Below are 27,241 nucleotides of genomic sequence, written 5' to 3'. Positions count from 1 at the left end.
ACGATCGAGGATTCCAACAGAGAAGACAACAACGACATACGGGCGTAAATATATATACATTGCAATTATTCTCGATTGAGTGGCCGTTCATGTGCAAAGGATTAGCATTTCAATTAATATAATTATAGACTGTGTGTAGTGAATCCATTTAGTCTTTCCCGCTCTTTCTCAGTCCCCACCCCTTTCCGTTGACTACCATGCTGTCATATCCACACATTAGCCCACGAGGGACTTTTCTATCTTTGTTAGTAACCATTATCTACTGTTTGTTTGTTATGTAATGCTGTGTGATTATTTAGTTAGTTAGTAAATAAATAATTAAGCAAATTTGTTTATTGCTGATTCATTATGGAAACCAGGGTTCGTGCAGATAACCAAGAATTTTACAATGTTTGGAACGAGACTGAGGTAACAATTAATAATTCATGAATAGAAGACTAATTGATAAGATATGAAAATATCTGAAGTGTCGATTCGGGAAATAGAGACTCTATAAACATTTTCCCATGGTGCCAAGACTTCCTAATTAATTAAAGTTTACATTATTAGTTTAATCACGTAATAATAATTACACATAGAGAATTGATTTGATAAAATAACAGTCTTCACATTTAATGATAGTCACAGACACGATACAGTGCATTTGGAAAGTATTCAGACCCCTTGACTTTTTCCACATTTTGTTATGTTAAAGCCTTATTCTAAAATTTTCAGACCCTTTGATATGACACCGAAATTGAGCTCAAGTGCACCATGTTTCCACTGATCATCCTTGAGATGTTTCTACAACTTGATTGGAGTCCACCTGTGGTAAATTCCATTGATTCCAATTCCAGAGTTCCTCTGTGGAGTTGGGAGAACCTTCAAGAAGGACAACCATCTGTGCATCACCACCAATCAGGCCTTTATGGTAGAGTGGCCAGACGGAAGCCACTCCTCAGTAAAAGGCACGCCAGCCTGCTTGGAGTTTGCCAAAAGGCACCTAAAGGACTCTCAGACCATGAGTCTGATGACACCAAGATTGAACTCTTTGGCCTGAATGTCAAGCGTCACATGTGGAGGAAACCTGGCACCATCCCTTTGGTGAAGGCTGGTGGCAGCATCATGCTGCAGGGATGTTTTTCAGCAGCAGGGACTGGGAGACTAGATGAACGAAGCAAAGTACAGAGAGATCCTTAATGAAAGGTCCTGAGCGCTCAGGACCTCAGACTGGGGTGAAGGTTTACCTGCCAACAGGACAACGACCCTAAGCACACAGCCAAGACAACGCAGCTGTGACTTCGGGACAAGTCTCTGAATGTCCTTGAGTGGCCCAGGCAGAGCCCGGACTTGAACCCGATCCAACATCTCTGGAGAGACCTGAAAATAGCTTTGCAGTGACACTCCCCATCCAACCTGACAGAGCTTGAGAGGATCTGAAGAGAAGATTTGGAGAAACTCCCCAAATACAGGTGTAGCGTCTTACCCAAGAAGACTCAAGGCTGTAATCGCTGCAAAAAGGTGCTTCAATAAAGTACTGAGTAAAGGCTCTGAATACTTACATAAATACGATAAACCTGTTTTTGCTTTGTCGTTATGGGGTATTGTGTGTAGATTGTGTGTAGAAACAATTGAATACATTTTTGAATAAGGCTTTAAAATAACAAAATGTGGAAAAAGTCAAGGGGTCTGAATACTTTCCAAATGCACTGTATATGGATCTGTGCCATTTACTTTGAACTGGATTGTGCTTACAGCATTAGCAATCGTGAGTAGATGTGCTTGTTTTGAGATCAAAGCAAGAGCTGCATGTAGCCAAGAGCACAAAACATGTACATTTCTAGATATCTTTGAAAAGTGAGTCGGGTAAAGAGCTTTTTCTGGTCTTAAAGGGGCAGTGTGTATTTTGAGACAGGCTTGAATAAGCTAAATAGCCAATAGGCAGAGGGTAGCACAATATTTCTGATTCTCTGTATTAATGGTATGACAATAATAATGCATTTTATTTTGTAAAGTGGTTTCTTGAATCAAACAACACAACAGCATTTCCAGTCACCAAGTGGATAAAAAGGTTGATGTCAAGCCCTGTAAGTTTTTTTCAAGAGTCATGGAATGTAGGTCTACATTGAACAACACAAATTGGCTGCTACTTTAGGCTTAATGATAGAACAGCTATTTCCATGTTAAAGTGTTATGGGATGCATTTTCTCCATTGTTTTTGATGGTAGGCAACTCCGGTAGGCCTACATTATGATCAAATAGCCACAGTAGCCTACATGGCCACTGTTAAAACTAACTTAAAGTGGGTACAGCCTCAGTGTTCACAGTAAACGAGCGCTGGAAGTTGCACTGCATTTTCACAACGTTCAAGTTTGCGCTCAACATTTGCCCTGAGAACAGCCTCAATTCGTCGGGACATGGACTCTAAAGGATGCTAGCCCATGTTGACTTCAGTGCTTCCCACAGTTGTGTCAAGTTGGCTGGATGTCCTTTGGGTGGTGGACCATTCTTGATACACAAGGGGAAACCCAGCAGCTTTGCAGTTCTTGACACACTCAAACCAGTGTGCCTGGCACCTTCTACCATACCCTGGTCAAAGCCACTTATATATTTTGTCTTGCCCATTCACCCTCTGAATGGCACACATACACAATCCATGTCTCAATTGTCTCAAGGCTTAAAAATCCATCTTTAACCTGTCTCCTCTCCTTCATCTACACTGATTGAGGTGGATTTAACAAGTGACATTAATAAGGGATCATAGCTTTCACTTGGATTCACCTGGTCAGTCTGTCAAAGAAAGAGCAGGTGTTCCTAATGTTTTGTACACTCAGTGTATGTCCCTAGTATGAGCAGGGAACATATTATGTCATATTATGTCCAGAGAGGGCAGTCAGAGTTGACATTAGTAATGATGAAACACAGTAATGACAGCTCTGGGTTAGAGGTTGCATTGGTCACACATCCTTTTCCTTCCTCTCTGCTCCTTGATCTGTATATGTTACTAGGCAAAAGGGTCTATTTCATGCCGACTACGCCACTGTATCTACCACAGCAGATCCTCCTCTTTTCCATTCACTTCACAGCATTACACTATATATTAGATCAGCAATAATACAACTTGAAATAATGGCACCAATGAAGTAATCAGTACCTTTGTCATTACATACAATGTGTGTATAACATCACATTTGGACACATTCAACAAATAGTAGTCCACAGTAACATTGCATAATGATATTAAAATGGTTGATACGGATGACTGAACCTTTGTCCTCCATCAGTCTGGCATTAAGGACAGTCATCGTCTGAAAGCAATCATTTGCCCTGTCTATTTTTATACAGTTATATACAAACATTGAAATGCTCACATAGAGGCTTACAGAACATCAGGATGGCAGTTCGGCTCCAATTTATAGCTTAGGACAGCGGGCCCATGTAATTATATTACTGTGGTGGAACATGTGCATGGTCATTTGCAAGGTCATGAAGACAAAACATCATTTTTAACACTGTGCTCCTATTATTTGGATTATCTTAGAATAAGAGATTAATAAGCATGACCAATATAATTAATTTGAGAGTTTATCAGCTTCAAAACAGTGCCCCCCACCCCCTCCCAAAAACAGCTTCATAGTCTTATTTACTTATTAGCAGATTGTGAAGGATAGGTTCATTTTCTTTGGTTCAATGGAAGTAGTGGGCTGCACAATCATTGATGTTACTGACTCTAAAATACTTGTATTTAACACGGATGGGTGTCTCTTTATTTGTTATAGGAACGGCCAGCATTCCCTACCCATTGCGTTCAGTAGTTGTTGAATTTAAACACTGTGTCACAATGACCACTTCAAATGTTCCACTGACCTGTAATAATAACTGTTAAAGTTGACGTCATGGAAATGTTATAAGCTTTCATGTTTGCATGATTATCAATTCACTTACCATGTCCACCTCTGATATACTGTCCAAACTCTCCACCTGAACATCCACCCCCACAGGGACAGCAGGGCCTGCAAAACAACAGTCACAAGAATGAGATTATTTTCGTTCTTATTGTTATATTTCTGACTATCAGTGGCATCATATTCAGGTCAACAGTGAGAGTCAAGGATTCAGTTTCAGGTGGAAAGACAGTTTCCCCTTGAGAGTGGCCATAATCACATAACATGATTTAGGGTAAGCTAGTGTGAAACATAACAGTTCTGCTTTCTCTTGGTAGATATACAGTGCAGTAAAAAAGCGTGTGAACCCCTGCACGGTTTTCAAATGTTGTTGTGTTGAGTCTGAAATGTAGGTTGTGTAGATCAGTAGGAAAATACATTGATCGTATCAACATTTCAGACTAACACCACAAAATGTGAAAACTGTGCCACACTGTTCTACTGCACTAGTGTCGATTAAAAAAAAGAATCTCTGTCTGAGATGACGTCTTAACTTGGATTTCCATGTCCCAGTATAGAGGCTCTGATATTTTCTCCATACGTCTTCCTTGTTATCTCTAGCAGTTTACTTTTCCTTTGATCACTACCACAATCCCAGAAAGATTTGGTATTACACGGTATTACAGCTACAGATATCTTCAGCTCATTTTTTAAAAACCCTTTCGTTTCAGTATTGAGGGCAATACCACACACTCATATGTTGAAGTATTCATTTGATTGAAGTGGATGAGTCATGAGTGATAGATTTGGGTTAGATTTTAGGATTTGCGAGGATATTGAATCCAAATAACTCCATATAAGGTAATGTTTATTTTCACAGCACATACATCCTATGAATCAGTTCTATATGCAATTATATGGCACACAGTTTCATCCATCCCATGTTAAAGGCTCACATCAGAAGCTCAAGTAATGCATAATACATATTTGTATGTTATGCATTGTGGGTAATGTCCTAATCGCCTGCCATTGTCTAATTAAACAAGGCCCAAGGGGGTGTGGTATATGGCCAATATAACACGGTTAAGGGTTGTGCTTATGCACGACACATCGCGGAGTGCCTGGACACAGCCCTTAGCCGTGCTATATTGGCCACATACCACAAATCCAGAGGTGCCTTATTGCTATTATAAACTGGTTACCAACGTAATTAGAGCAGTAAAAATAAATGTTTTGTCATACCCGTGGTATACGGTCTGATATACCACGGCTATCAGCCAATCAGCATTCAGGGCTCGAACCACCCAGTTTATAATCTACGGTAGCTGCTGTAGTACCAGCCTCTGAACCCTCATGTAATCGCTAGTAACTAAAGCCTCCTTTCACTCAGCCTCTCCTCGCCTGTTGCCTGGAAGAGAGGATTTTAACTCCTCGCCTTGTGCCAGCTGGGTGCGCTGTCATCCCTCACTCACACCATATGCCATCCATCAGATCCTAAACTGGGACCCAGGCACCAGCTCCCCTCCCAGGACCTGTGTGGACGATGCTGCCCGCCACACCTTCCAGCTGCTGGGAGAAATGCCTCCCACAGCCTCTAACCCTGTAATAGATAGAGCTAGCGGGGGATTGGGCTGTTATTTAAGAAAATGTTTATCTTTCATTCATAGTGATTACATGTGCTCTCTCCATCTACTCCTCCTGCCAGCGCGGAGCCACTGGTTATTTTGTAGAGGCTGTGGGAGATGTGATCTTGTAAAAAGACCACTGCTGAGAACTATCATTATGGGTCGTTATGGGGTCCGGTCCAGAGGATGGAGCACTGTGTGTTTGACCTTTTCACAGTGCGTTTGACCTCAAGTTAAATTCATATCAGTTTCCCTGTTCTCCTACCAGTTACTTGTTTGTTAAAGCTCTCTTAAAACATATTCTGATGATGCAAATCTGAAATGTTCAATCAGAGCCATACAATGTATAATTAACTGATCAGATCACAGCTCTGTGTGATCGAGAATGTCCTCTGAAATGTTCGGAACTATTCAGTCTCTTCATAGAGTGGGACCTTAGTGTGGTCTGGTAAACAGTTGTCAGTGGGGCACACAAGTAAAAAAAATCTATGGTCTGTGCCGATTCATTGAGTCATCAAGAATTTCTCTGTTAGAAGTCAACATGACAGAGGAAGCTATTCCTCAGCCAGCATAAAGACTTCAAAGATGATTACACAGAAATAACAGAAACACAACAAAAAAATATGAACACAACCCCCCCCACATGGCAAATAGGTTGATCAGCAACATTTCATCAGTCTGTTTTCTCATACACAGGACAACCGCTAGCTATGTATTTATTTGATTTATTTCACCTTTATTTAACCAGGTAGGCAAGTTGAGAACAAGTTCTCATTTACAATTGCGACCTGGCCAAGATAAAGGAAAGCAGTTCGACACATACAACAACACAGAGTTACACATGGAGTAAAACAAACATACAGTCAATAATACAGTAGAAAAATAAGTCTATGTACAATGTGAGCAAATGAGGTGAGATAAGGGAGGTAAAGGCAAAAAAGGCCATGGTGGCAAAGTAAATACAATATAGCAAGTAAAACACTGGAATGGTAGATTTGTAGTGGAAGAAAGTGCAAAGTAGAAATAGAAATAATGGGGTGCAAAGGAGCAAAATAAATAAATACAGTAGGGGAAGAGGTAGTTGTTTGGGCTAAATTATAGATGGGCTATGTACAGGTGCAGTGATCTGTGAGCTGCTCTGACAGCTGGTGCTTAAAGCTAGTGAGGGAAATAAGTGTTTCTAGTTTCAGAGATTTTTGTAGTTCGTTCCAGTCATTGGCAGCAGAGAACTGGAAGGAGAGATGGCCAAAGGAGGAATTGGCTTTGGGGGTGACCAGAGAGATATACCTGCTGGAGCGCGTGTGACAGGTGGGTGCTGCTATGGTGACCAGTGAGCTGAGATAAGGGGGGACTTTACCTAGCAGGGTCTTGTAGATGACCTGGAGCCAGTGGGTTTGGCGACGAGTATGAAGCGAGGGCCAGCCAACGAGAGCGTACAGGTCGCAGTGGTGGGTAGTATATGGGGCTTTGGTGACAAAACAGATGGCACTGTGATAGACTGCATCCAGTTTATTGAGTAGGGTATTGGAGGCTATTTTGTAAATGACATCGCCGAAGTCGAGGATCGGTAGGATGGTCAGTTTTACGAGGGTATGTTTGGCAGCATGAGTGAAGGATGCTTTGTTGCGAAATAGGAAGCCAATTCTAGATTTAACATTGGATTGGAGATGTTTGATGCGAGTCTGGAAGGAGAGTTTACAGTCTAACCAGACAACTAGGTATTTGCAGTTGTCCACATATTCTAAGTCAGAGCCGTCCAGAGTAGTGATGCTGGACAGGCGTGCAGGTGCAGGCAGCGATCGGTTGAAGAGCATGCATTTAGTTTTACTTGTATTTAAGAGCAGTTGGAGGCCACGGAAGGAGAGTTGTATGGCATTGAAGCTCGTCTGGAGGGTTGTTAACACAGTGTCCAAAGAAGGGCCAGAAGTATACAGAATGGTGTCATCTGCGTAGAGGTGGATCAGAGACTCACCAGCAGCAAGAGCGACATCATTGATGTATACAGAGAAAAGAGTTGGCCCAAGAATTGAACCCTGTGGCACCCCCAAACAGGGGCGAAAATCTCATATCAACTTTGGAGGGGACAATTACATAAAATTTTCTCAAGAGCAATTCCTGAGGGGGACACCAAAAGTAGTGCTGTAACACATAGCCTACGTTTAATATGGTAAATGTATATTGAGGAACCAAAGAAATAAGGTGTTTGCCGTACTCCTAACTACCGGTACCCAAAACTACACAACTAATCACAACAGCAATACCATTGCCTTTAACAAATCTTAGTTCAGTCACCAGTTTAAGTTGAGAGTGGGGGTATCCATGGCATTTTCCAATTATGTTCCTATTTTTTTTTTTAAGTAAAAATTGAGAACCTTTCATAATGTTGCCAAACAAAGACTCAACAAACTTACCTGAGACTTCCTGTCTCTGCCAGTCTGTCCCTGCATATCTGTCCCCAACTCTGCTGTCTGTGTGCCATCTGTTGCCTGCTCTGCCTAATGACATCATTGTGAAACATTTCCATTAGCATTTCACTTCTTTCTTATGAGCATTTTATCAACTAGTCTGAGATATTAGGCTACTAGGGTTCTTACTTTGCGTTTTGGTGTACTGAAAAATACTCTGATGTCCGTCTTTTTTCTGCCATTTTTCTACCTGGTTGGCTACACACACACAGTATGTAGGTTATTTACAGTAGGAGATGGGCTTCTATCATTTTATCTTCTATCATTCTAAATGGGCTTCGATCTAAAAGGTAGCTAGCAAATGTGAAACGGATTGCAGTGACAAGAGTTGACAGCTGTATGAGTTCACCATTTACACAACATATGCTGCAACCTTTTGTAATTTTAATCGTTTGTTTCATATTGGCTGGTTTCTAACAATAGCTGAATTTGCAAAGCTAGCGAGCACCAATTCAGTGGTGTTTACTATAATCTTTGCTACCCGGGTTAAATAAAGGTGAAATAAAATATATAAATAAAAGTTCCCTTGCGACAATTTAGCTTTTGCAACGAGACCATTAAATATATTTAAAACAATGGTAGAAGAGAGTGTAGTTCTGTTCAGTTTATCGCTAACCTTATCACAGGGACTTTGAAGCACTAACTTACATGCATGCTGATCTTGGAATAAATTGACGATAGCAAAGATTCCATCTTTGACGACGCCACATAAATGGAATAGGTACTAGCTAGCTTAATAGTTAATATTTGCGCGCTAGCTCTGCATATTCAGCTAGTGTGTGTGCGCGATTGACTGGATTAACCTCATGTCAGTTACGTGCATTGAGTGCCTTTCAGACAGTAGATACGACCTCTACGTTACCTAGCAAGCTAAGAAACTGGCAGTGGATCAAAACATTGTGAGGCAAAGGGTGGGGGGGTCGCAATCTTTTGAAACTTAAAAACGCGCTATTAAGTGTCTATAATCAGCACAATTGCTTTCATTGCGTATTATTAATATTATTTAAATTACATGGTTATGTTTCAGTGATATATTGGGGGGGGACAAATCATATTTTTCCCAGGATGGGGGGGTCGTGTGTCCCCCGTCCCCCCCGGGATTTCTGCCCTGCCCCCATAGAGACTGCCAGAGGCCCGGACAACAGGCCATCCGATTTGACACATTGAACTCTATCAGAGAAGTAGTTGGTGAACCAGGCGAGGCAATCATTTGAGAAACCAAGGCTATTGAGTCTGCCGATGAGGATGTGGTGATTGACAGAGTCGAAAGCCTTGGCCAGGTCAATGAATACGGCAGCACAGTATTGTTTCTTATCGATGGCGGTCACGATATCGTTTAGGACCTTGAACGTGGCTGAGGTGCACCCATGATCAGCTCTGAAACCAGATTGCATATCGGAGAAGATGCGGTGGGATTCGAAATGGTCGGTAATCTGTTTGTTGACTTGGCTATCCGAATCTCTGCACATTAAAATGATGTAACCTTTCCGTAAAATACCAGCAGATCAGGAAACATCACCAAATCTGTCTTAAGACCTTAAATAGACATGGCATGAATGCTGAATGGGGGGGAAAGCCCTTATCTATTTCCCATAATGACACTGGAGTGCTCCCCTTTTAGCAATTGTAAATCAACTATTGGTAGCACTGGCCAGATTAAGGCTAGCCTAGGCCCATGCATTAGACACCGCTGCTCACTCCTGAAAGAAATCCCAAAGATGGAATGGCTTTGGCGGATGTTCTTCAAAATCATAGGAATAAAATGGGGGGGGACAAGCTATCTCTGTAACGCAAATTTGATTAAATGGTGGTCCCATGTGGCTCAGTGGGTAGAGCATGGTGCTTGCAACACCAGGGTTGTGGGTTTGATTCCCACAGGGGAGCAGTATGTAAATGTATACACTCTCTACTTACTGTAAGTTGCTAAAACGTCAAATTAAGCCATGACAGGTCTTCACACGCCTCAGATGTTTTTTCCTACCCACTGGAAGATTATTAAAATACTTTGTTTTTATACTTACATTTATAGGTAAACCCGGCAAATTTGAACTTGCTGTACTGTATGACAAAAATGACATTTACTGCAACAGCAAATCTCCATGTCTCCGTATCCTAACGTTGTTTAGATGGTGGATTTTCAAACAGAAACCAATCAGAAACCAAACCGCCAAGGATCCGCAGAATGGAATACTCCTGGTAGTTTTTTGCAGACAACTGGCATGGAAATAAAAGTGAATCTTCTTTTCTCTGCTATTTATAAAGTTTACATGGTAATTGAGCAGCAGGGGTTCCCTACAGTCGTAACCTGAAACACATGGGAACAGCTCTAACCTTTATACTGGGGATATTTACAGCCTTATCCCCATAAAGGCCTTCCCACCGGCAGAGCACTGTATGCATAATGCAAAACCTCACATACTCGTTGTCTCTGAAAAAAACGACATTTGCACAGCCCTAATTCTAAACAAACAATTAACTTTTATCTCTCTCTGAAAATTATGCCACACAAAGCTGTTCATTGTGTGCAATGGGACAATGCAGTTGCTCCTTCCCAGTGGGATTTCTCTGATTGTGTTTTGGGCTGTTTTCCTCCACCCTTGTGTGGAAAGAGACCTCATGCTGGCACGCCACAATGTCACACAGATAACATTCCTCCAGTGAGCGGGGAGCGGCTGTGTAAGAGGCTTTCACTTTACGCCTGCTTCCGTTTGAAGCTAGGGAAGAAAACCTAGCCACCGCTACACATCTCCCACCCAAATTAATACAGACAGTTTTCACAGGCTTACACAAGTCAACTTTTCATAATGTTTGTATAAGACAGACAATTTGAATCTCCCAAAGCTCTCTATTCTGGGACACGAGGCTGTGTCTGCATGTCCATTTACAGATACAATGAAGGGTTTTATGTAGGATCCTCTATTTGAAATTCTTAGCGTCTGAGCTGCCACTCAAGTTCAGCAACACTACATACAGTACATTATTCACCAGGGAAATATGCAGCATCCCATTTTATGCATTTCAAAAGCTCCTCCTATACCTGCCTTACACTTTGGTAAACATGTCAAAACAGGTGTGGATACCGAATGGATTGCTACAGAAGAATTCATTCTCAAAGTGTCATATCTAACTAGCTCCTGTGTGTATTAATATGATGAGACAACTTTTTCTCACAGATGTACGTTCTCTGCTGGATATGCTTCATTGCCATTCAAGATCTAAACCAGAGTAGCACAACTCCAGTCCTCAAGGGCCACAATCTTGCTGTTTTTTTCCTTCCACACTGGCACTTAATTAATGTTCAGAAACATTCATTGGTTGCCCAGAGAGGGCACAAGAAGTACAAATCTGGAAACAGACATACACTGCGGCCCTCAAGGAACAGTTTTGCACCCCTGATCTGAACAGTAATATCAGGGCCCCTTTGCCGGGTTTAGAGGGCTCTGGAGTCTACTTTCGTTAAATCAGTCAACAAGATGTTTAGAACCATGTCCTTACCTGCAAAGGCTGGTCTCATGGTGAAATCATGGTCATCCACTCGCAGCAGGTTGTCTGTCTTCAATTTGCGAGATTTGGTGTTATCAACCATCCTTTTTCCAGTCAGGGGACTGCAAAAGAAAACGGCAATCAATAGGCTACTTCTGAAAATATTGGTGGATAACAGTTATCTGTCTCCATCCAGTCCTTACTCCTTACAGAGAACCACCCAACCACCTTTAAAATGACCTTCAAACCACAACTGTCAGATTATGAAAGGGACAGGGCCCGGTTTCCCAAAAGCATTTTAAGGTTAAGGTTATCGTTAGAACCTTCACAAGAGCATCTTTACATTTTCGAGGCGTTTCCCAAAATAGTCTTTATTAGCCTAACGTTGCACTTGAAATTGCTCCTTAGCTGACTCCTGCCTCAGACCACTCGTAGAACAAGCGCGCCATTAGATCACTGTTCGCCCTCTTGCGTCACTTTACACACAATATCCGCTAAACATAGAATGAAGATGTTTCTATGTGATCGCCGAAAACGTCATAGCCAGTTGTCTTAGACCGCCGCCCTCCCAAGTGGCTCAGCGGTCTAAGGCACTGCATTTCAGTCCTAGAGGCATCACTACAGACCCTGGTTCGACCCTTGGCTGTGTCACAACCGGCCGTGATTGGGAGTCCCATAGGCCGGCGCACAATTGGCCCAGCGTCGTAAAAAATCATTTGTCCTTAACTGAATTGCCTAGTTAAATAAAAAAAATATATATAAATAGCCTAAAAAGTTAGCAATATTATAAACAAGCAAAGCATGGATAGGCCTACATTTTTTAAAATAAAAATCGAGATAACCTAATTATATAATAGCAAGATTATTAGGCTAAATATTGACATCACGTTCATGTATGTGCAATCGATAGACCTACCCAACCTGGTCCCAGAGCATTTCGTATTATTCTGTACGTAAATCCAAGACACTCAATGTAGTATGATATGTTACATAGGGTATGGTTACATAAGACGGATGGTTACTTAAGGGAAAAACAAAAGGATGGTGGTTGGTAGGGATGGGCATGTAACACAAACATCTAGCAACCCAGAGGTTGTGAGTTTGAATCTCATCACGTAAAATTTTAGCTAATTAGCAACTACTAACTACTTTTTAGGTATTTAGCATGTTAGCTAACCCTTCTTGCTAACCCTTCACCTAACCCTAACCTCAAACCTTTTAGCTAACCCTTCCCCTAACCCTAACCTCTTATCCCTAACCTCAGTGCTTAATTTGTAAATCGGGAGGTGCCGGAACAAAAAGTGATGGGGGGAGTTCTGAGGTTTTGAGGTACTGTAATGCATGAGAAAAAAGTGGCATAGAGCAGTAGAGTAGAGGCACTTACAGAAGTTGCACACATGGGTAACAGTTTTAGTAGCATAGTGTCTAGGAACATTTTTGACTTGTATAAACGCATTTCATGCAATTCTACGTCATTTTACATGACTGGAGACTTTGTCAGAATCTTTTTTAATACTGAACAAATGATCGAAATGGCAGGCTACTTTGACACTGACAAACTGGGAATCTGAGATCAATAAAAACAACCTTGTCTTGAATCCATAAATAGCCTAGGCCTAGGTGTGTTGAGACACATATTTTAGGCTGCAATATGAGGACTATCCTGACTATTCCTTTTTACTGGGCACCAATCCACAGCTAGGCTATTTTTTTAAATAAACTGTTGATCCTCTGAGGCTAAATAATAGCCCTTCTTGTGGTGTAGTAGGCTCTTCTGAATTATTTCATTTATTTCTGAAAATGTATTTAAATTGATCAGGGGTGCTGCAGTTCCTTCAGAACCCTTCTCGCGATTCTATAAGTAAATAAATGATTGAGTGCAATGCAGGCTCATGTCTATCAGAGTAGAGAGGGTGAAAGTTCATATAAAGGGAATCTCATTCTAGTTCAAATCAAATCAAATCAAAAGTCACATGCGCCGAATATAACAGGCGTAGACCTTACAGTGAAATGCTTACTTACAAGCCCCTAACCAACAGTGCAGTTTCAAAAAATACGGATAAGAATAAGAGAAAAGTAACATAGTAATTAAAGAGCAGCAGTAAAAAATAATATGTACAGGGGGTGCCGGTACAGAGTCAATGTGCGGGGGCACCAGTTAGTTGAGGTAGTATGTACATGTAGTAGAGTTAACTAAAGTGACTATGCATAGATGACAACAGAGAGTGGCAATGGTGTGGAGGGGGGGGGGGGGGCAATGCAAATAGTCTGGGTAGCCATTTGACTAGATGTTCAGGAGTTTATGGCTTGGGGGTAGAAGCTGTTTAGAAGCCTCTTGGACCTAGACTTGGCACTCCGGTACCGCTTGCCGTGTGGTAGCAGAGAGAACAGTCTATGACTAGGGTGGCTGGAGTCTTTGACAATTTTCAGGGCATTCCTCTGACACCACCTGGTATAGAGGTCTTGGATGGCAGGAAGCTTGGCCCCAGTGATGTACTAGGCCGTTCGCATTACCCTCTGTAGAGCCTTGCAGTCGGAGGCCGAGCAGTTGCCATACCAGACAGTGATGCAACCAGTCAGGATGCTCTCGATTGTGCAGCTGTAGAACCTTTTGAGGATCTGAGGACCCATGCCAAATCTTTTCAGTCTCCTAAGGGGAATAGGTTTTGCCGTGCCCACTTCACGACTGTCATGGTGTGCTTGGATCATGTTAGTTTGTTGGTGATGTGGACACCAAGGAAATTGAAGCTCTCAACATGCTCCACAGCAGCCCCGTCGATGAGAATGGGGGCGTGCTCGGTCCTCTTTTGCCTGTAGTCCACAATCATCTCCTTTGTCTTGATCACGTTGAGGGGGAGGTTGTTGTCCTGGCACCAAATGACCAGGTCTCTGACCTCCTCCCTATAGGCTGTCTCGTTGTTGTCCGTGGTCAGGCCTACCACTGTTGTGTCATCGGCAAATTTAATGATGGTGTTGGAGTCGTGCCTGGCCGTGCAGTCATGAGTGAACAGGGAGTACAGGAGGATGCAGAGCACCCACCCCTGAGGGGCCTTTGTGTTGAGGATCAGCGTGGCGATGTGTTGTTACCTACCCTTACCACCTGGGGGCGGCCCGTCAGGAAGTCCAGGATCCAGTTGCAAAGGGAGGTGTTTAGTCCCTGGACCCTTAGCTTATTGATGAGCATTGAGGCCACTATGGTGTTGAACGCTGAGCTGTAGTCAATGGATAGCATTCTCACATAGGTGTTCCTTTTGTCCAGGTGGGAAAGGGCAGTGTGGAGTGCAATAGAGACTGCATCATCTGTGGATCTGTTGGGGTGGTATGCAAATTGGAGTGGGTCTAGGGTTTCTGGGATGATGGTGTTGATGTCAGCCATGACCAGTCTTTCAAAGCACTTCATTGCTACAGACGTGAGTGCTACGGGTCGGGAGTCATTTAGGCAGGTTACCTTAGTGTTCTTGGGCACAGCTACTATGGTGGTCTGCTTAAAACATGTTGGTATTACAGACTTTGCCAGGGAGAGGTTGAAAATGTCAGTGAAGACACTTGCTAGTTGGTCAGCGCATGCTCGCAGTACACGTCCTGGTAATCCATCTGGCCCTGCGGTCTTGTGAATGTTGACCTGTCTAAAGATCTTACTCACATCGGCTGCGGAGAGCGTGATCACACAGTCTCCAGTAAAGCTGGTGCTCTCATGTATGTTTCAGTGTTATTTGCCTTGAAGCGAGCATAGAACTAGTTTAGCTCGTCCGGTAGGCTCGTGTCACTGTGCAGCTCCCGGCTGTACTTACCTTTGTAGTCTGTAATGGTTTGCAGGCCCTGCTATATCCGACGAGCGTCAGAGCCGGTCTAGTAGGACTCAATCTTAGTCCTGTATTGACGCTTTGCCTGTTTGATGGTTTGTCGGAGGGTGATTTCTTATAAGCTTCTGGGTTAGAGTCCCGCTCCTTGAAAGCAGCAGCTCTAGCCTTTAGCTCAGTGCGTGCGGATGCTGCCTGTAATCCATGGTTTCTGGTTGGGGTGTGTACGTACGGTCACTGTGGAGACGACGTCATCAATGCACTTATTGATGAAGCCAATGACAGATGTGGTGTACTCCTCAATGCCATTGGAGGAATCCCGGAACATATTCCAGTCTGTGCTAGCAAAACAGTCCTGTGACTTAGCATCTGCTTCATCTGACCACTTTTTTATTGATCTAGTCACTGGTGCTTCCTGCTTTAATCTTTGCTTGTATGCAGGAATCTGGAGGATGGAATTATGGTCAGATCTGCCAAATGGAGGGCGAGGGAGAGCTTTGTATGTATCTCTGTGTGTGGATTATAGGTGGTGCAGAGTTCTTTTCCCTCTGGTTGCGCATTTAACATGCTGATAGAAATTTCCCTGCGTTAAAGTCCCCGGCTACTAGGAGCGCCACCTCTGGGTGAGCATTTTCTTGTTTGCTTATGACGGAATACATCTCATTCAATGCTATCTTAGTGCCAGCCTCTGACCGTGGTGGTATGCAAACAGCTACAAAGAATATAGATGAAACCTCTCTCGGTAGGAAGTGTGGTCTGCAGCTTATCATGAGAAACTCTACCTCAGGCGAGCAATAGCTCGAGACTTCCATAGATATCATGCAACAGCTGTTGTTTACAAAAATACATAGACCACCGCTGTCTTAGCAGACACCGCTGTTCTATCCTGCCGGTACATCGTATAACCAGCCAGCTGTATGTTAATATTGTCATCGTTCAGCCACGACTCCGTGAAGCATAAGATGTTACAGTTTTTAATGTCCCGTTGGTAGTTTAATCTTCCCAATAACTTGTCCATTTTATTGTCCAAAGATTGCATGTTTGCTAGCAGAATTGCGGGGAGTGGGGGTTTATTCGATCGCCTCAGACTTCTCAGAAGGCAGCCCGCTCTCCGGCCTCTCTTTCTCCGTCTCCTCTTCACGCAGATCACTGGGGTCGGGGCCTGTTCCCGAGAGAGCCGTATATCCTCTGCCTCGGGCTCGTCAGAGTCGTGAAAGAAGAAAAAGGATTCTGCTAGTCTGTGGTGAGTAATCGAGGTCCTGATGTCTAGGAGTTATTTTCGGTCATAAGAGATGGTAAAAAAAATAAGTTACAAACAATGCAGATAAACGAACAGAAAAACACAATAGGTTGGGGGCACGTAAAATGTCTGCCTTCTGCTCCGGCGCCATCTTACACACAGATATATTGGCGCACTTCTCACACAGCCATGCGTTAGTCTTAAACATAGGTTACAATGTTGTGCAAACATTAAGCCCAGGCCGGCCAAAACCAAATCAACTCTTAGAATATTAGGCCCGGGCTGAAAATCAACTTTTCACATTGTTTTTTTGCGGGGGCTGGATAATTAACAAATTGGCAACTCAAATGAACTTTGAGCGCTTTTGTTCGAATTTTTACATTGCAAAAAGTCTAAATAATTTTTCATGCCACGTGAGGTATCTGATCCGGCCAAATAGATTCCGGAACAAAACAGTACAAAACGGAAAGGTGCCATCCGGCTCAAATGAAGCACTGCCTAACCTTAACCCTAACCCCTAGCCTAGCTAACGTTAGCGAGCTAACTAACTTTAGCCACCTAGCTACATTTCATTTAAAAAAAAAAATTCCTAACATATTGTACTTTTCGCTAATTCTTAACATATAATACTAATTCTAATTTGTAACATATCATACAAAATGAGTGATGGACATCCACAAATTAATACATACCATACAAAACATAACATATCATCCTCGGATTTAGCACAGAATAATACAAAATGTTCTGAGACCAGGTTGACCTACCTATTAGGTTACACCTGAGCCGCTTCAATATTTGCATATTAGGCCTATAGGCTACTATTAACTAAAAGCTCCAGCTTCACTGTAGCCTATGGCAATGTGCTACTTCATGTTTAATTCTTTTAATTGTTAATTATTTCATCTGTAGACCTAATTCAAGGTAAATTCATGCCTGCCATTAGGCTACAATGATTTGTTCAGCAATTACGAAAACCATTGACATCATCATATCCTACATTTAGGTCACAATTATATTTTCTATAGTGGAAAGAACGACTGACTTTATTCATTCTGGCTCAGTTTACACAAACTGAAGAAATGCATAATTTACATAATTAAACATTGCTTCCAAAATAGCATGAGAAAACACTTATTATGCATAGCACATGGCAAACATATTATACAAACTGTTAAATACATAATAGGCTACAGAAAAAAATTTCACTTGATGGGAAAACTTGTGTATTGTGTAAAAAAAATTACTGAATAGCCCGAAATCATTTAAGAGGAACAGCCAATATTCTGGAATCATTTTCAGCATGGGACACAACTCCTGTAACGACACCGTTAAGTTTCACTTCGTAATGAGTGCACTACCTGGTGTTTTGGGGAAGGGTGTGATCTCCGGACGTTACTTTTACAACGGATCATTACTTAATTTTTAAACCCTTATTTAACTAGGCAAGTCAATTAAGAACAAATTCTTATTTACAGTGACAGCCTAGGAACAGTGCCTTGTTCAGGGGCAGAATGACAGATTTTTACCTTGTCAGTTCGAGGATTCAATCTGGCAACCTTTCGGTTACTGGCCCAAAGATCTAACCACTAAGCTACCTGCCACTCCACAGTCATAGGTTCCATATCTATCGGGAAACCGAGCCCAGAATGAATAAGAGTAAGAACACAGACTTTACAACACAAGTGTGACTTTTTTTTTTAATATGATCAATTGGCAGGAATTCTGAAACCAAGATATGGATGTTGCGCAATGGATGAAACAGCAATGGAAGTTATGTTAACATTCCTGGGCCAGGTTTCCTGATAGTGATTGAATTTAAGTTTACTAGTGTTTAAGCGATGCGTCTTTCCAAACTGGTCTCATAGACTGGATGTAACATAGTAAACCTCAATCCGGGACACTCAAATTAGCATGATGTTATGTTTGGTGTGGTTACATAAGATATAAGGTTACCTAAGGTAAAAAGAAGAAGACGGTGGTTGGATAGTCTGACTCTGGATGGATGGACAGACGGGCAGGCATATAACACAAATGTCTAGGAATCCAAAGGTTGTTTGTTCAAATCTCATCCGAGGCTGCTACTTAGTGTGTTAGCTAATGTTAGCCACAACATGTTAGAATTTGTAACATTTCACATGTTTAGAAATGTTGTACATTTCGCTAAATTGTAACATATCATACGAATTGTAATTCGTAACATACCATACAAAATGGATGATCCACACATTAATAGGAGGGCAAAAAAAGCATCTAATGACGTACTTAGCTGTTCTACAAGTAGTCTGAGGCAGGCATTAGATTACGAGCGTTTTCAAGCACACAACGTTAATAACGATGGTTTTAAGAAACAGCTCTGAGATTTAGCGATGCTCCTTCGAAGGTTCTAACGATGAACTTAGCCTTAAGATGCCTGTTTGGCCCTGTCCGGGGGTATCATCGGATGGGGCCACAGTGTCTTCTGATCCCTCCTGTCTCAGCCTCCAGTATTTATGCTGCAGTAGTTTATGTGTCGGGGGGCTAGGGTCAGTCTGTTACATCTGAAGTATTTCTCTTGTCTTATCCGGTGTCCTGTGTGAATTTAAATATACTCTCTCTAATTCTCTCTTTCTCTCTTTCTTTCTTTCTCTCGGAGGACCTGAGCCCTAGGACCATGCCTCAGGACTACCTGGCATGATGACTCCTTGCTGTCTCCAGTCCACCTGGCTGTGCTGCTGCTCCAGTTTCAACTGTTCTGCCTGCGGCTATGGAACCCTGACCTGTTCACCGGACGTGCTTGTTGCACCCTCGACAACTACTATGATTATTATTATTTGACCATGCTGGTCATTTATGAACATTTTAACATCTTGACCATGTTCTGTTATAATATCCACCCGGCACAGCCAGAAGAGGACTGGCCACCCCTCATAGCCTGGTTCCTCTCTAGGTTTCTTCCTAGGTTTTGGCCTTTCTAGGGAGTTTTTCCTAGGGAGTTTTTCCTAGCCACCGTGCTTCTTTTACATGCATTGCTTGCTGTTTGGGGTTTTAGGCTGGGTTTCTGTACAGCATTTTGAGATATCAGCTGATGTATGAAGGGCTATATAAATAAATTTGATTTGATTTGATTTTGGGAAACCGGGCCCTATTCTTAAAAAAACATTATTTCTGTCATGTTCAAGGTGTGGTGTCAGGTGTTTTTATCAGCATTGAGACTTGAGCATTGCTGTTTATGGGCCATTTGTCTGCATGAGCATAACTGCAATGTGTGTGGGTGTGTGTGCCCTCAGAGAATCAAGAGAAACATGCTTTGCTGTCAAAGTGAGTTTATCTAACCCACATGATACATTTGTCGTTTGAGGATAACATGGGTGGAAGTTCGTTTCCATACTCTGTAAACATTATATGTTCTGTGGGTATAAAGTTAAGGGAAGACAGGGAAGACTGTTCCGAACAGACCCCCATCTACTTAGGCATTTTGCACCTATGCCAGTTTCAAGGGCAGGGGCGGACTGGCCATCTGGCATTTCAAGCAAATGCCAAATGGGCTGGTCATATTTTTAGCCCAAGAGGACATATCTAACTTGGGTTTGTAGCTCAAAATTTGGTTTAGGCTAATAATGAGAGCCTCATGGAAATAATTGGGCCTGTGTTGGGGCCGCGGGGTGAAACAATGGACCGGTGTGGGAGCGTCAAGGAAAGGAATGGGCCGGTGTGTTAGAAATGCCAGGGCCGATTTCTGGTCCCAGTCCGCCTCTGTTCAAGGCTCTCTCAAAATAAAGGGGGTTGCAATTATTGAGTAAATGGAGGCAAATTAGGCCATCAGACAACCAATTAGACCGTGCCAGCCTTTGCAGTGTATCCAGGTATGCACACTTGGTGTTTGTGATTTTGCACAATTAACCCTTGTATTGTCTTCAGGGTAAAAAATGACCAGCCACGATGTTTAACAGCAGAGAAAACCCCTTAAATTATATTTTTTCAACTTGAAATTTGATGACTTTTCCTAGAGTGACCGCAACATTAGAAAAAGTTAAACGTCGCCTTTGTTCATATTTCCATGAAAGCTGTACACCACCAGGGTACAAAGATTGTCTTAGGGTCATTTTTGACCCGACAGTTATAAAATCATTTACAAACCACAAAAACCACAAAGACACAAAGACACACACACACACACACACAAAATAAAACACAAAAAACACACAAAATAAACATTTCTTGAAAGCATTGTTTACTAATGGGGAATGCAGTCAGAGGCTATAAAGGTGCTACAGATGACAGTCTCCCCAGTTCTCTCTTTGCTGAAGCCATGAGTGCACCTTTAGATCAGATTGTTTCAGATGTCCAGGAGGAACAAGAGAACAATGATTTAGAAGATGAGGAGGTATCTGAAGAAGAAGATGGGTAATAATACAACCCAGAGCATGACGCATCATCTTCAGATGAAGAAGAAATCCCCAAAGCTGAAAGAGAGACCTTTTTGTCAAAGAACAGCAAAATAACATGGTCATTGTCACCATATGACAACCAGGGCAGGATGGCAGCACAAAATGTCATAAGGATGACCCCAGGGCCCACAAGACATGCCCATGCCCAGGACATCGCCTCAACATTCTACATGTTCATCACACCAGCCATCGAAAAAATCATCCTGGAGATGACAAATTTGGAGGGTTTCCATAAATATGGAGACAACTGGAAAGGAATGGATGAGATTGACCTGCGTGCCTACATAGGGCTGCTAATCTTAATCTTAGGTGTGTATAGGTCCCGAGGAGAGGCTACATGTAGTCTCTGCGATTCAGAGAGTGGAAGGGCAATTTTCCGTGCCACGATGCCACTGAAAGTCTTTCACACTTTCTCAAGAATGTTATGTTTTGATAACCGTGAGTCAAGACCTGCAAGACGTGTGAGAGATAAACTGGCGGCTATAAGAGAGGTCTGGGAGAAGTGGGTGGAGCGTATGCTATACCTCTACAACCCTGGGCCTGAAGTAACAGTGGATGAGCAACTGGTTCCATTCAGAGGAGACTGAACCCACGCCAAGCCAGGTGGACTATGTTTTTTACGAGATTCCAGTGTACTATCTCGTACATCCCAGGTTCCCGGAACATCAAGGCTGACGCACTGTCTCGCCTCCACGATGCCGAGGAGCGGTCCATCGACCCCACTCCCATACTGCCAGCCTCCTGTCTGGTGGCACCGGTGGTCTGGGAGGTGGATGCGGACATCGAGCGGGCATTGTGGTCAGAACCCACTCCCCCTCAATGTCCCGCAGGGCGGAAGTACGTCCCACTCAGTGTCCGCGATCGCCTGATCTGGTGGGCGCACACGCTACCCTCCTCGGGTCATCCTGGGGTTGAGTGGACAGTGTGGGGTCTTAGAGGGAAGTACTGGTGGCCCACTTTGGTGAAGGACGTGAGGCTCTATGTCTCTTCCTGTTCGGTGTGCACCCAGTGTAAGGCGCCTAGACACCTGCCTAGAGGGAAATTACAGCCCCTCCCCGTTCCACAGCGGCCATGGTCCCACCTGTCGGTGGATTTCCTCACGGATCTCCCACCGTCTCAGGGGAACACCACGATCCTGGTCGTTGTGGATCGGTTCTCTAAGTCCTGCCGTCTACTCCCTTTGCCCGGTCTTCCTACGGCCCTACAGACCGCGGAGGCCCTATTTACGCATGTCTTCTGGCACTACGGGGTGCCTGAGGACATCGTCTCTGATTGAGGTCCCCAGTTCACGTCCCGAGTGTGGAGGGCGTTTATGGAGCGACTGGGGGTTTCTGTCAGTTTGACCTCGGGTTTTCACCCCAAAAGTAATGGGCAGGTGGAGAGAATTAACCAGGATGTGGGCAGGTTTCTGCGGTCCTATTGCCAGGACCTGCCGGGAGAGTGGGCGAGGTTTGTACCGTGGGCCGAGTTGGCGCAGAACTCTCTGCGCCACTCCTCCACTAACCTGTCGCCCTTTCAGGTGGTGTTGGGTTACCAGCCGGTCCTGGTGCCCTGGCATCAGAGCCAGACTGAAGCTCCTGCGGTGGAAGACTGGGTACAGCGCTCTAAGGAGACCTGGAGTGCCATCCAGGAATCCCTTAAACGGGCTGTGGGACGGCACAAGGAGAGCGCTGACCGCCGCCGCAGTGAGGCCCCCGTGTTCACTCCGGGGGACAGGGTCTGGCTCTCGACGCGGAACCTGCCCCTCCACCTGCCCTGCTGGAAGTTGGGTCCGCGATTTGTGAGCCCATTCAAAGTCCTGAGGAGAATAAACGAGGTGGGTTACAGGTTGCAGCTCCCTTCGTATTACCGCATTAACCCATCGTTTCATGTGTCTCTCCTCAGGCCGGTGGTAGCTGGTCCACTGCAGGACGCTGAGGTGCGGGAGGTCCCTCCGCCCCCCCTGGACATCGGGGGGGTCCCGGCATACACAGTCCGGTTCATCTTGGACTCCAGGCGTCGGGTAGGGGGCCTGCAGTACCTCGTGGACTGGGAGGGGTACGGTCCGGAGGAGAGGTGCTGGGTACCGGTGGAGGACATCTTGGATCCTGCAATGTTGCGGGAGTTCCACAGCCTCCATCCGGATCGCCCTGCGCCTCGCCCTCCGGGTCATCCTCAAGGCCGGCGTCGGCGCACTGCGGGAGCCGCGCGTCGGGGGGGTACTGTCACAACGTCCACAGGTGGCGTTGTGACAGGTTGTTGTCGCCGGCCTACTAGCTGCCACCGATTTCCTTTTCTGTTTCGTTTGGTAATGTCTGGTTAGGGTAGCACCTGTTTTGTGTTTAGTAATTAGTGGGGTATTTAGTCTGTCTGTTTTGTGTTTGGGGTTGTGCGGGATTGTTTCGTGTCTGTTGTTGTAGGTTGAGGGATTATTATTCTTGTCCTTAGAATACGTTACGCGTTTTTGGCATTAGGGTTGCTGGGCTGCGTCCTGCTACATTCCTAGACTGTGTTTGTCTTGTTTGGAATTATTTTTACCCTGCCTTGTCAGTTCGGTTCTTTGGACTTGCATTCTTCATTAAACGTGTTTCACGTACCAGAGTCTCTTGCGCCTGACTTCACCCCTCCTGCAGAACTACTTTTGACAATGGGAGAAGTCTAGTATTTTGTAGTTGAATTCCTCATTGTACAGTATATAAGAATATACAGTGGGGGAAAAAAAGTATTTGATCCCCTGCTGATTTTGTACGTTTGCCCACTGACAAAGAAATGATCAGTCTATAATTTTTAATGGTTTATATGAACAGTGAGAGACAGAATAACAACAAAAACATCCAGAAAAACGCATGTCGAAAATGTTATAAAATGATTTCCATTTTAATGAGGGAAATAAGTACTTGACCCCTCTGCAAAACATGACTTAGTACTTGGTGGCAAAACCCTTGTTGGCAATCACAGAGGTCAGACGTTTCTTGTAGTTGGCCACCAGGTTTGCACACATCTCAGGAGGGATTTTGTCCCACTCCTCTTTGCAAATCTTCTCCAAGTCATTAAGGTTTCGAGGCTGACGTTTGGCAACTCGACCCTTCAGCTCCCTCCACAGATTTTCTATGGGATTAAGGTCTGGAGACTAGCTAGGCCACTCCAGGACCTTAATGTGCTTCTTCTTGAACTACTCCTTTGTTGCCTTGGCCGTGTGTTTTGGGTCATTGTCATGCAGGAATACCCATCCACGACCCATTTTCAATGCCCTGGCTGAGGGAAGGAGGTTCTTACCCAAGATTTGACAGTACATGGCCCCGTCAAATGATGCGGTGAAGTTGTCCTGTCCCCTTAGCAGAAAAACACCCCCAAAGCATAATGTTTCCACCTCCATGTTTGACGGTGGAGATGGTGTTCTTGGGGTCATAGGCAGCATTCCTCCTCCTCCAAACACGGCGAGTTGAGTTGATGCCAAAGAGCTCCATTTTGGTCTCATCTAACCAAAACACTTTTACCAGTTGTCCTCTGAATCATTCAGATGTTCATTGGCAAACTTCAGACGGGCATGTATATGTATTCTTGAGCAGGATTTCAGTCCTTCACGGCGTAGTGTGTTACCAATTGTTTTCTTGGTGACAATGGTCCCAGCTGCCTTGAGATCATTGACAAGATCCTCCCGTGTAGTTCTGGGCTGATTCTTCACCGTTCTCATGATCATTGCAACCCCACGAGGTGAGATCTTGCATGGAGCCCCAGGCCGAGGGATATTGACAGTTCTTTTGTGTTTCTTCCATTTGCGAACAATTGCACCAAATGTTGTCACCTTCTCACCAAGCTGCTTGGCGATGGTCTTGTAGCCCATTCCAGCCTTGTGTAGGTCTACAATCTTGTCCCTGACATCCTTGGAGAGCTCTTTGGTCTTGGCCATGGTGGAGAGTTTGGAATCTGATTGATTGATTGCTTCTGTGGACATGTGTCTTTTTTACAGGTAACAAGCTGTGGTTAGGAGCACTCCCTTTAAGAGTGTGCTCCTAATCTCAGCTTGTTACCTGTATAAAAGACACCTGGGAGCCAGAAATCTTTCTGATTGAGAGGGGGTCAAATACTTATTTCCCTCATTAAAATGCAAAATCAATTTATAACATTTTTGACATGCGTTTTTCTGGATATTTTTGTTGCTATTCTGTCTCTCACTGTTCAAATAAACCTACCATTAAAATTATAGACTGATCCTTTCTTTATCGGTGGGCAAACGTACCAAATCAGCAGGGGATCAAATACTTTTTTCCCCCACTGTATCACTATGTTGCCAAAAAAGTTGAAGACTTATTGTTTCCCTTCAATAAAATGCATTCAAAACTACTTTCTGCACATTTCTGCTACTTTCGTAGGCTATATAAGTGCTGTCTATTGCTAAAAATAGTAATTTTTACACCTATGCGGTACCTTCAATAATAATAATAATATTAATAATAATAATAATACACCTCTACTTTAGCAAAGAAAACAATTATGAAGGGTGTGTTGTAATAAAAACGAGTGATGTCCACTGATTTAAATGTAGTCTTTCTGCATTGTGAAGAGGGAAAACCCAGATATTCACAAAGTTTGTGATGAATGACAGGTTGTTTCTTCATGCAAAATAGATTTGGGGTTTAAAATTCAATTAAGCTGCTTTATTTTAGGGGTTTAGTGAAGGTGGGTCATTTTTTTACCATTTGGACAAGTGGAGTATACAGAATGTTAAGACTACACAAGGGCTAATAAGGAACACACATTGTCCCCTGGGGACTGCCACTTCATGCTATAGGGGTTGATTTGTAATTGTAATCCTATAACTGTCTACTGGACAAAAATGTCTCATGTTATAACTCAATATACAAGAATAACATAATTGGTTAGCTACTTGTAATACAGCTGGGGATCCTGAGAACCCGATTAATCCACTGTCCCCATGGAACTGTTAAATCTGTTAAATCTTGCAGATTACATGAACCATGTTCTGCCCTTACTGTAGCCTACTTCAAGTGCATTTGAGAGCTTTGTGTCATTGAACAGCCTCACAGTGGGATCGCCTCTCATTTCACAGATAAGATTATTAACAATGACGGAACACATCACTGGTCATCTGAAGGGGAGAATGGCACAACCGTCAGTGAAGCATGATGCAGAATAATGATGCAAAGTTCAGATGAATGGCATGGATGATGACACTTGCAGATAGTGATGATTCATGACATCTCTGCTCATGCAGGGTCCATCCATTGATTGCATCCTTCCATCATATGCGCACTGCGCTCTGGATCATCTTTACGCACGGGCACCGTGCGTGTTCGAGACGAGACCACCCCACGAAGGCTAATATTTACATACAGTCTCCGTGTCAACGACTAGAACGGGTTTAACATTACTGAAACGAGCCATACATAATTTTCAATGTAAAAAATGTAGTCGAATAAATAGCCCAGTATTAGGCTACATCAAACGGAACGTAGGGTTCCACAAGTGTGGAATTTAACCAAAGAAAGAGGATGGCATGAAGACCTCCAGTTGTTTTAAAGTGCAAATGAAAGAGTGAAAGAAGGAAACACATTTGGATGGACTCTCTAAAAGGGTAAGGATCCAGGTACTTACGCGCCATGCTTGTAAGATTCCACCGCCCCGGACCACCGCCTTTTCCTACTTTTGTGCTTTCGGCATTCCCCGATAAGTATCAAGCAAAAAAGTAAGAACAAAAACTTAATATAAGGCATTATGTGTGAAAACTCAAAAGTCTTCGAATGAGTGAAGCGATCCCTTTAATCCACGTCCGCAATGGTTTGAGCATTGTAGCATATTTTGTTCCCAAGCATTGTAGTGAGGCAGTTTGCCGGTTGAATAAGTAACAACGACTGATACGTTTACGAGGCCAAGCGGCTTGTCCCGCTTATTGCTCCCTGATTGGTCCACGGTCTACAGTGGTTGGTTTCCATGCGCTCCAAACCAAGGCACCGCGCGCGCAGCTTCAGCGACAGCTCTGGTTTAGCTACGGTATAATGACATGACCACATTCCAGGGTGTCAGTGTGAAGTTGATTGGCAATCATTTCACGGTGGGAAGACGTTTACATGACACAGGGAATCCTCGATCAACTGATGTAAGGATTCTCACAGTTGTCTGGTGCTTCCCGAAAAACCAAAACGTAGACATATGGCGCCTGTTCTTATTAAACCTCTCAGTAACAACTCAGAAAGCACTATGCATGTAACTATAATATAACAGGCCTGGAATCAAGTATCATATCAACAGCAAGTGCATATCCTAATATACAGTGCATTCGGAAAGTATTCAGACCCCTTCACTTTTTCCACATTTTGTTGCTGTTGCAGCCCTAT

At 43.5% G+C, this 27,241-nt stretch overlaps 1 protein-coding gene across 1 annotated transcript in view; it reads right to left on the bottom strand.

Moving 5' to 3' along the window:
* The window catches only part of LOC115194363 (gamma-aminobutyric acid type A receptor subunit rho2), a 48,627-nt gene extending 21,774 nt beyond the window's left edge, over nucleotides 1-26,853 (bottom strand). The window contains exons 1-3 of the mRNA XM_029754013.1: nucleotides 26,502-26,853; nucleotides 11,449-11,558; nucleotides 3,925-3,992 (exon numbers count right to left, since the gene is read on the bottom strand). Of these exons, the coding sequence (XP_029609873.1) occupies nucleotides 3,925-3,992; nucleotides 11,449-11,558; nucleotides 26,502-26,620 (297 nt within the window). The 5' untranslated portion in view covers nucleotides 26,621-26,853. The remainder of the gene's footprint in view (nucleotides 1-3,924; nucleotides 3,993-11,448; nucleotides 11,559-26,501) is intronic.
* Between the last annotated feature and the right edge of the window lie 388 nt (nucleotides 26,854-27,241).

The sequence above is a fragment of the Salmo trutta genome, chromosome 1 (genome assembly GCF_901001165.1).
Source record: "Salmo trutta chromosome 1, fSalTru1.1, whole genome shotgun sequence".
In the NCBI taxonomy this organism is placed as follows: Eukaryota; Metazoa; Chordata; class Actinopteri; order Salmoniformes; family Salmonidae; genus Salmo; species Salmo trutta.
This window is presented reverse-complemented; position numbering and strand designations above follow the sequence as displayed.